Here is a 10,294-nt window from a genome sequence, read left to right as displayed (position 1 = left end):
CAGCCAGAAGAGAGACTGTGGGGCAGGGCAGCCCAGAGGCTGGGCGAGCGGAGGGCACGAGGAGGTGGCCGTGGAGCCACGCTCCACGCAGAGGTCTTAAATCATCTCCTCATGGAACAAAAGGCACGCTGGACCCATCCAGTCTGCTCTGCACTCAGCATCCTGCCTCCCACCCCCAGGGCACTCGCCCTCAGCCCAGGCCCACTCTGCACAGCACAGCTGTGCTGCCCTACAGGTGGGCACCAGCAGGGCCTGGGTAGCCCCCCTGGGTGCTACAGCTCCTCCTCAGCGGCTTGAGGCTGAGTCAGGAGCCCCCGAGATTCAGCTGGTGGCCATACAGCAGCTGGCAGGTGCTGCTGCAGCATCCTGCTGGGCTAGTGTTCCAAGGTGGAAGGCAGCAGGGATGGGAGGCCAGTGCCCAGAAGGGCTTGGTGGCCAGTGCCATGGGCACATTCAGCATCCATCTGGTTCCCAGCTAGGGCCTTCCTACAGTGGCCTTGACCATAGCCATGTGGCCCATGGTGGCTGACATGGTAGCAGGGGCAGAGGGAGCCTGTCCTGGCTCCGTCATGTATGTCCAGGGCTCCAGGGACAGAGCAAGCAGCAAAATTTCTTTGCATGACAGGAAAACCTGGATGATTTCCTGTAAACATTTTAATTACCCACGGTGGTGCTGCTGGTCCTTCAGCTCCACTGGCAGCCCCATCACACTTGCTCCAGACCACCTTCCTCTCCTTCCCTGGGAGAATAAAAATTCTGGCTTTTCCAGTGCTGCTTCAGAGGGAGCCAGGGCGGTCCCCAGGGGGCACAAGGCTGGGTACCAGCATCAGCACCAATGCAACCCACTGAGCATTGCCACAGTGAGAAGTGAAGGGCTAGTGGGGACAACAAAGAGTTTAGGGAGGGAAGCCTGGTCAGAAACCCACCCCTGAGAAGAGAGGTGGCGCAGCACAGGGTTACAGATGTGCCCGAGGTAGCTGCTCCTGCTAAGGGCCACGTTAATAGCAGCCACACACAGGCTAACAACCCCCCCGGTAGGCAGTGAGGGGCCACAGCCTCAGCTCCCTTCTTCAGTGCCTGGAAGGAGTCACTGGGAGGCCACACTCCAGGTCTTTTTCTCCAGCTACAGGACCAAAAAGGGCCCTGCTGTGCTCAGGACACCCCCATTGCACCTCCTTACCCATCTTGGCTGCAGAGCATCAGCTGCCATGCCTCTTTGTGTCCCCCAGAAGTCCCTGGGGAAAGGGGCTCAATGACTGCAGATCCCTGGCAGGAGCATCCCTTGCAGCCAGTGTGTGGACCAGGCCATGGGAGAGACCTTCCCCCCCACACTGGCTGCTCTGGCCCCAGAGCTCCCGGCGAGGCTGTAGGGCAGTTTGTCCCACTGTAACACTTGATTCCTCAGCAAGGGGTGATGCAGCCCTGGCCAGGCTGCTCTGCCCTGAGACCCCTGCCCATGGTGTCGGGGACAGCGGGCAGACCCCACACTCCAGCTGTGCCCGGTGCCTGCAGCAGGCACAGAGGGCAGATCCACCTCTCAGCCCAGAGCCTGGCCCGCGCGGGAAATACCTGGCAGGGAGAAATCACACCCTGCAGCACAGATGGGACAGACATGTCTGCAACAGGCACTGGCACGCACGCTACCCCCCTCCCCCCAAAAGGGGACACAAGCCTCCTCTAGGAAGCAGCCGGACAAACGGAGGCTGAAACACCAACACCCCCAAGCCCAGCTGCAGGAAACCCACGCAGCTCCCCAGCGCCTGCTGCTCCCAGAGCATCATCCCCCGCTGCTGGGGAGCCACGGCACGGGGCCGGGCAGGAAGGCAGCCCTGCAAGGGAGTTTGTCCAAACATCTCATCTCCTCTGAGACGGCAGCCTTGGGACAGACAGAGCTTATGGAAGGAGGGCAGCGATGGAGACACGTGGCGAAGGGAAGCAGACATCCACGGTGGAAGCCTCCCTCGGCGTGGGGCCAGTGGCCACTGCCCCGGATGGCCCAGCTCTACCCGGAGGAAGCTGTAAGGAGAAGCAAGAGCCAAGATTTTGAGCTGTTTGGCAGCTCCCAGTTCTCAGCCCCAACCCTTCCCTGCAAAACAGCGAGACGAGCTCTTACCGGAGGTGGGCAGCCGCTACTGGGACTCACCGCATGGGACGTGGCAGTCGCACTCGCAGATGTTGCAGCGCAGGAACCAGCGTGCCCAGCCCGAGTGCTTGGTGACACAGGCCGAGATCTTGATGCAGCCACGGTTGAGGAAGGCTCCCAGGTGGGCCTGGGTGCTGCAAGATGAAGAGCACGTCCCGGTAATGTCCCGCTCGTTGATCTCAATCCGACCTCGCAGGCAGATCCCTGCAAGAGCATGCCACAGGGTGCCCACCAGCCCTCCCACAACGGGCTAGGGCTAGGGGCAAAGAGGGATCGGAGCCGCCCTGCCGCCCCTCCCCATGCGGGCAGGTCCCCCCTCGGGCTCAGCAGGGCCCCCAGCAGTACTCACGGAGGCAGGTGGGCTTGGGGGTCCAGCGGCCGTCGGACTGGCAGGCGCTGGCTGGGTCCCCCAGCAGCAGGAACCCGGGCCGGCAGCGGTACCGCACCACTGAGCCGACCCACCAGTCGTTGCCGTACACCACCGAGTTGAAGTCCGCTTCGGGTCGCCCGCAGTTCACTGGGGACAGGGAGGTTCCCGTGGGCAGTGCGGGGGCAGCAGCACCCTGTGCAGCCTGCTCGGCAGAGCGGCAGCCCGAGGGGACGCACCCACACGAGGTTGTGGGTCCTGGGTGAGGACCAGGGGGCTGGGCAGGATCTGTGGGTGCCCCAGGTTGCGTTCCAAGGACCGGGATGCTGGAGAGACTCCACGCATGTGTGTGTGGCACAAAACCTGCCCTCCCCAGGCTGGCTGCACCAAGCCCTGCAGCCCCCTCCACCCCTCCCACCCCCCAGTCTCCCCGCTCTGGCTGTACCTCTGCAGAAGGACTTGTAGCCCAGCCAGCAGCAGCTGCCATTCCCACACTGGCTCCTCTTCAGCTCCTTGTGCTTCCCCTTGCAGCCCCCCAAGCAGATGGGCGCCGTGCCAGACCAGTAAGTATCCGGGTCTCCTGGTGCCACAGGGAGCAAGGCAGAGCAGGGCTGGGCGGGGGGCTGAGGACCACCCTTCCCATCAGCTCCTCAGCGACCTGCAGGCAGGTGGTACAAGCCCAGCAAAGGCTCGCCTCAGCGCACCCCCAACCCTGGCTGCGGCGAGGAGTGCAGCCCCCAGCAGCCCCCAGCCCCTGCTTCCCCCGAACCAAGCCTCGGCACAGGGATGTGATGAAGGCCTTGCTCCCTGCTGGGGAAGACTGGTCCAGCCAGGTGCCAGCAGCTCGGGGGCACCCTGTAAGCCCCCCTCTTCCCCCAAGCAGCCTGTTACCTTCTGGGTCCTCGCAGAAGACCAGCACGACCAGCACGGTGAGGAAGAGGAGGCCCAGTCCCATGGCACACGCTCTGCCCTCCTCCCCTTGCCCCTCAGATCAGAAGCCCCCTCTCTGCTTGCCCAGGAGAAAGTGAACTGGGTTTCCATACACACATGACAGGGGACGCTGCAGGACATGGGGGAAGGGAGGAGACGTTCCCTTTAATGCCAATCCTCTTCCCAGCGCCTAATCCGGCAGTTTACCCTCCTTGGAGCCGGTGTTTAAAGGGACAACTCCTGCCAGCCACCGCAGCCTCACCTCCGCTCCTGACACCTAAGCACTCACGTCGCGCCGGAGCCCAAGAAACGCAGGCACAGCGGTGGCTTTGGCAGCAGCGCCACGGGGCCCGCGTGTTGGAAAGAGGGCCAAGCCGGGAGCGCCATGAATGCAAAGCTGGCAGGAGGCCCTTCTCTCGAAGGTCTCCTTGGCCCAGCTCTGCCAAGCAGCAAGGAGCAATGGCCAGGCAGCGGCAGGGGAGGCATCGCACGCTGGCAGCCCAGGGACACCCTCCCCAGGGCGAGCAGCACCCCCCTGCAGAGCCCGCTGCCTCCTACCCTGCCTCACCCCAAGCACAAGGTGCCCAGCAAGTAGCCCCAGCTGCGTTTCACTGGCCCATGGGAGGCCACTGCGTGCACGTCCCTGGAGACTGCAGTACCGGGGTGCAGGAGCGTGCGCTGCCCTTCACACATGGATCCAGCCCGCAGGAAACCTTCCCAAAACCTGCTGCAGGCAGCTCTGCCCACTTCATCCCTGCTCCTCACCCAGCCCCTGCGTACGGCAACTGCCGGGCACGCTGTCCCTCGCCCAGGGCGCAGGGCTAAGGGGCTGCTCTCATCACCTCGTCCCAAGGGCACGGCCACGAATCACACCCACAGTTTGCAATTAGAAAGCCAGCAGATGGCCGAGGGTTTAGTATAAAGTGATTTCCTCCACTAACCTGGAATTCCAACATCTTTTCCTGAACTGCTTGAGAAAGAAAGTGAAGGGCTGAAAAAGGTCAGCGTCCCGCCCAGGAGATCAACAAGGCAACCCCCTGCCTCCGCTGGGGCACATCACCTCCACACCCAGGGCAGTGAGCACACAGTGTCACCCCAGGGACACCAGCTTCACACCCGTCCTCCTCCAAATAACTCAACAAAGGGCAAGCTGGCTCTGCTCACAAGCCCAGGCTCCTCTAGATTAAAAAAATGACATTGCAGGGCAGCTGACATTCACGCCCTGCAGGAGGCAGCAAAAAAAATCAAACTCCCATCAGGACAGCAGGGAACAAGAGTGCCAGAACTAAACCTGGCCTCCCAGTGCCACCTCTAGGGGTGCGGAACACCACGCTCTCCAAATCAGTCGCCAGCTGCACCAAACGGCAGCACTCGGGACATGCCAAGAGATGCTGGCAGCTCTCCAGTGCCCACCTCCCACACCGCAGGCTCAAGGTAACTCCGTCCCGTCCTCTCCTCACAACGTGCCACAGCTGGCAGGGATGGGGCCGAAGCAGACACCAGACACCGGGTGGCCTGGCAGTCTGACTTTTATTTGTCTTGCCAAAGTACACTTCGCCCAGCCAGCAGCCCAAACCCCAATGTGGGGAGGAAACCCAGGAAAGGACAAAAGCAGCAAGAAGCTCCCAAGCCCCCAGTGCCGTGGGGCAGCAGTAGCCTGCAAGGGACAGCACCTGCAGCCCTCTCCCTGCAGCCACCAGTGCAGTGTAATGGCATCAGTGGCGCAACCACCACCAACAGCACCGGCTGAATGACCTCGGAAAGATGATGTGCAGGGAAGTGCTGGCGAGGGCGGAAGGAGAACACGCCATCCCTTGGAGAACAAAGTATGGCTGGGGGATAACAGGCCTGCAAAGGGTCACAGAGCCTCCCAGGGAAGAGGCTTTAGCCGCAGTGCCTGCTCAGCACACCATCCTGCCTGGGGAGATCCTAGCTGAGGACCAAGGCTCAGCCAGGGCTGACGACTTAGCTGCACAGCAGCAGGGACCACGTCACCCGAGTGACCAGGATGGGGAGGCCGGTGTCAAGCTAAGGCCAGACCTCCTGGGTGGCTGGGGGAGGCTTGCTAGTCCCTAATCCCTAAAAGGAGGAGCGAGACAGCTCCTCCAGCTCAGATCACTTGACCCACAACTGGAAGCAAGCTGCCCTTCCCCTCTCCCCGTGCCGACCCGAGCCAGCAGCCAGCGAGGCTGGGGCAGCTAAGCCAGCTGCAGGTAGGTGAAGACAAGCACAGCCCTCTCCCCCAGGCGCTCCCCAACTTCCCCCACCAGCCCATCCCACGGAGGCCCAAGTTTTCCTCGTGCAGAGAGCCAGGTGAGCACCTCACACGATCTGGATGCCCAGCTCCTCAGCCGTCTTCTGCAGACGGTCCATGACGTTCTCCTCCAGCTCCACAGCCAGCCCACCAGGTGCTGCCACCTGCTCCTCTGAGGATGTGCCGGCCATGACATAATACACAGTCTCACTCTCCCCGTGCTCGTTGGTCCGGTTCACCACACGGATGATGGGGTTGGCCAGGGTGCCTGGTTCTTGCTCCGATGACAGCGCTGCTCCTGGGAAGGCACTCGGCCGTGCTGGCTCAGGGTTGTCAGGAGAACAAGGGGCTGGACGCAGTGGGGCCACTGGCAGCTCAGTGATACTGTTCTCCACCACGGGAGCCTCTGCTGGGGCCTCCAGAATAATGCCCTGCAGGTTGCCCTCACCCTCAGACAGCACCACACACTCAGCTGAGCCATCCAGTGCCTCCCCCCGCTTCTCCCGGTCCTCCAGTAGCTGCTCTGTCAGCTCCACGCTCTCGTAACGTACCAGCTGCAGCCTCATGTAGCCATCCTCATGTTCCTTGTACCTGAGCAGAGACAGGCGGGGGTGATGGAGCCAGTCACACTGCAGCCCCCTCCCAAGAGACAGGTCTGAAGCAGCAGCCAAGGAAGGAGCCCTATATTCTAGGTTCCAATGCCCGGTGCTACACTGACAATACTGGGCAAGTAAGATAAAAACTCTTCAGCCCCTACCCCTAAAAGCACATCCATGTGGCAGCTCCTGAGCTCTCTGCCAGGCCCCTGTCATTTCCCAAGCCCATCTCCTTCTACCACTCTGCTTCACTGAGTGTTTGAAGTCCCCCAGCTTTTAGGCTGGGGAAACCCTTTGGAGTTTCTTAGGGAAAATGCAGCAGAGGCATGTGTCAAGAGGTCGATCTGCTCTAGAGCAGGACACCTGCACCTGGCCCCTGCCAAGCTCAGAAGTGTCCCGCCAGATGCAGCTGCGGTGGCACCACTGCTGTCTTTGCCTCTAACCTCTGATCCACTGCTGGAACTGTCACCCGGCACCGCCCTGTCGCTGTGCCAGACCCCACCGAACGCTTGCTGCCCAGTGCCTCCCAGCCACTGGGAAATGGGTCTGGAGCACATTACAGGCAAACATCAGAGCCCAAGCACTGCCGGGTCTCTGCTCCAGCAACACACAGGATGCAGCTCCAGCTGTCTCTTGCACTACAGAGGAGGTTGGGAAGAGGTAAGGATGGGCAGTACCTGAAGCGAGGATGCCCCGAGGGCCATCTGAACTGGTGTTTCTTCTTGAGGTGGACAGTGAGGTTGCTTCCACGTGTGAAGCACTTGTCACAGACATGGCACTTGTACCGGGGCTCTGAGTCACCCTGAAGGGCAGAGAGAGGGATGTGAACACCCCATTCCCTGATGAGAGGGCCTGGTACCCACACATCTGCATGGAAGGAGGAACCAGGTTCTCCGAGAGGACTGACATGAGGTATCATTGCAGCAGTAAGAGAGGAATGCAACCTGACCTCACGTTCCTACAGCCCTGCTCAGCCTAGGCCACTTCACGTGCCTTTAGCTTTTTTCCCTCATGCTTCTGTACAGCATACTGTACTCAGTGGTTCTCAGCCTCGCTGGGAGCGAGTACACGCCAGAACATCCCTCTGCTCCCTTCCCACCTCATGGACTTTCCGGTAGTGCAGTTTGATGGAGCAGAGGGAACGTGCAGTGAAGCTGCAAGACTCAAGCTCGCAGTGATAGGCTGGCTCCTTGCTGTGCGTGTCCAGATGTTTCCTCAGGTCAATGAGATTCTTGCAGCTAAAAGGAAATTATGAGGGAGCAAAGCTGAATACCGTGCACACACACATGCCTCCAGGTGCTTCTCTGTCACCAGTCTGGGAAGACGGAAAGCCCCAGTCCTCACCTGTAGTCACAGTAGTCACACTTGAATGGCCGCTCCTCGCTGTGCCGAAAACGAATGTGATTGCGCAGAGAAGAGGGCAGCGGGCAGGTCATGTCACACAGAGGGCACTTGTAATAGTTCACTGTGTGAAAGAATGGGTGGGAAACATTATCACAAAGCAAGGGGGAGCACACACTCCTCAGCATCTCAGTTGGGAGAAGATGCCTTTACTCACCATGGTTCCTCATGTGGTCACGGAGCAGCCTCTCTGTGGCAAACCTCTTAGAGCAGAGAGAACACTGAAACCTCTGCTCTGCAGCATCGGGACCAGGAAGAAAGGGGCAGTGGCGGTGGTGGTGGTGAGAAAAGAGATCAAAGCAGAGAGAACAGCACAAAGAACAGCAAGCGAGAAAAAGAGGTAGTTACGGTGGAGCTGGGAACTCTTCTCTCCAGGCAGAGAGAGCAGACACTGACTACAAAGCCAAACAAAGAACTGCTTGCACAGACTGATCTGCCTCCCTGTGCTGCCAGTGCACAAACTGGGGAGCAACCATCACACGCACACATCACCAGCACAGCATAAGGGAACTCAGCAAGCAAATCCCAGTGGTGCTGCAAGTGCCCAGCTGTCCCTACAGGACAAACACCTCTGGCTGCAGCACTGTGAGCCATGTGCGGCCTTGTCAGCCTCCAACCCTCCCGTGTCCGCAAGATGACACCTCCCAGAGATTCATCAGTGTGAGTTCCCAGCCATCAGAGAAGCCAGGCTGTTTCCAAGCACGCCTGTGCCCTTTGCTCGTAAAGAACAGGCAATGGCCCAACCAGAGGACTGCTCACAACCCACTCCTCCCCTGCCCGCAGGAGCTCACGGTCCAGTGCAGTCTGACGTCGAATGTGGTCAAAAAACTTGGTGTTGTTGGCGAACATCCCCCCACAGGTAGGACAGGCCACCACCTTCTCCTGTGTGTGGCTGCGCAAGTGTTCCCGCAGTTTGCAGCGCCCCTTGAAGGTGCAATCACAGTCTAAACAAACAACAGAATGCCATTAACATCCTCCACACATGGGCCGTGATCCACAATCTGACTGAATAGCAGGATTCTTGCTTTTGCTTTGACTAGCAAGGATCAACTCCCTCCTCCAAAAAGCCCCCAGAGCAGGGTCACAGCAGGATGAGATCACTAGTCTACAGCTGTTGTGGGCCACCCCCCCCGTAAGTGGCTAAGACAATTGCACAAACACAAGAGAGAGAAATTACTGAAAGAAATAAACTGGAACCTTTTCTTCTAGGTACTAATTAAATATAAATGAAAAGTTCAATATTAAGCACTCAACTGGATCCCCTGAAGGAAACTCTACAGGAACATTTCACTGTTAGGACCATGCACACGTATTTTTTAAGTTCAAGATGCTCTCTCTGAAACTCTGCCAAGGAGCGCAGAGCTCTCCTGTACAACATTTGCAATCCAGCCCTGTGCACAGCTGTCTAGAGAGACCTTGCATGCACTCACTAACCTTTCCAGCCACAGAGGACCACATGGTTCTCCTTCCCTGCTGCCTTGTACTCTGAACAGAAGCTGTGATCCTCCACGTGCCGATAGAACCACTCGGGATTATCAAATGATCTCTGTTGAGGAGCAAGGACAGACAAAATGGGGTGAAGAGATCAGCATGAGCTGGCTCAGCCAGAACACAACGGATGCTTTCACCCAGGTACGAACAGAGCTGGCAGGCAGGCATGCAGGTGAGCTACAGGACAGGAGCAGCTCTCCTTCCCTTGGCTGCCCCATCACAGGTAACATGTAGTAAAGTGAACCCGGGTCCCCTGCTCTCACCTCACAGTACTCCCACAGGCACAGAAAATTCTCCTGGATCTCAGGGATGATATTGCGGCTCTGGAAGTCCAGCTGGCAATGGCTCACGTCTGACTGGCTCTGCAGGGCCCGCAGCCCCCACTGCTTCAGCTTGGTGTGGTAGCAGTGGAAATAGACGTGGCGAATGAGGTCAGCTGAGCTCTCCGGGGAACAGAACCCGCATTCCTGCCACAAACACGTGTATTCCTCTGCAACACAAACAGGAAATACACAGGCCGTAAAGGTCTGAGGGAAACTCTCCAAGTAAAGCTCAGGTTCCCGCAGAGAGCGAGAAACACCACGGATTTTTTGCCCCAAGGTTCCGCTTCTGTGCCCGGCAGCGCTCCTCGGAAGGAGGACGATTCTCTCACAACGACCCACCTGGGGGAAAAAGGAGGGCTCCGGGCCCGGGCTCCTTACCGAGAGGGTCCACCTCGTCCCGCTGCTCCCCGGGAAGGTGCTGCTGCAGGTGCTGGGCTACGTGCTCGCAAAACTCCTCCATCTTCGAGGCCACGTAGGTGCACGCCTCCCACTCGCACTGCAGCACCAAGGCCCCCTTGCCACCGGCCTTGGCGGGCGGCATGGCCGGGCCCGCCGGCCCTGACGGGCAGGGCACAGACGCCGAGGGGCCCTCTCACCGTCGCGGTCACCCACCGGCCGAGGCGGGCCCGGGCGCTGTCGGGCAGGGCCCGGCGGGGCCGGGGCTGAGCCCCGGGGCCCGGTGGCGGGGCAGGGGGAGCCGCGCAACCCCGCCTCGCTCGCTCACCCGCCCCGCGCCCGCCCCTGCCCCGCCGGGGGGCGCCGCAACCCAACGGACCGCGCCCGCCCGCC

General features: G+C 60.0%; 2 protein-coding genes across 3 annotated transcripts; both read right to left on the bottom strand.

Moving 5' to 3' along the window:
• Window positions 1–1,901: 1,901 nt before the first annotated feature.
• On the bottom strand, window positions 1,902–3,687 carry LOC130141674 (CUB and sushi domain-containing protein 3-like). Of its 2 annotated transcripts, none has more exons than XM_056322759.1 (5): window positions 3,402–3,687; window positions 2,956–3,090; window positions 2,493–2,660; window positions 2,144–2,347; window positions 1,902–2,016 (listed from the first exon to the last, which is right to left on the bottom strand). In XM_056322759.1, the coding sequence occupies exons 1-5, from the start codon at window positions 3,463–3,465 to the stop codon at window positions 2,003–2,005; spliced, it is 585 nt and encodes a 194-aa protein (XP_056178734.1). In that variant the 5' UTR covers window positions 3,466–3,687; the 3' UTR covers window positions 1,902–2,002. The 2 variants fall into 2 exon arrangements, with proteins under 2 accessions (XP_056178734.1, XP_056178732.1); XM_056322757.1 differs by having other exon boundaries at window positions 2,114–2,347; window positions 3,402–3,684.
• Window positions 3,688–4,951: 1,264 nt separating this feature from the next.
• On the bottom strand, window positions 4,952–10,212 carry HINFP (histone H4 transcription factor). The gene is made up of 9 exons (XM_056322756.1): window positions 9,884–10,212; window positions 9,446–9,672; window positions 9,126–9,237; window positions 8,483–8,635; window positions 7,849–7,926; window positions 7,635–7,755; window positions 7,390–7,528; window positions 6,968–7,092; window positions 4,952–6,285 (listed from the first exon to the last, which is right to left on the bottom strand). The coding sequence occupies exons 1-9, from the start codon at window positions 10,044–10,046 to the stop codon at window positions 5,763–5,765; spliced, it is 1,641 nt and encodes a 546-aa protein (XP_056178731.1). The 5' UTR covers window positions 10,047–10,212; the 3' UTR covers window positions 4,952–5,762.
• Between the last annotated feature and the right edge of the window lie 82 nt (window positions 10,213–10,294).

The sequence above is a fragment of the Falco biarmicus genome, chromosome 20 (assembly GCF_023638135.1).
Source record: "Falco biarmicus isolate bFalBia1 chromosome 20, bFalBia1.pri, whole genome shotgun sequence".
NCBI classification, from domain to species: domain Eukaryota; kingdom Metazoa; phylum Chordata; class Aves; order Falconiformes; family Falconidae; genus Falco; species Falco biarmicus.
This window is presented reverse-complemented; position numbering and strand designations above follow the sequence as displayed.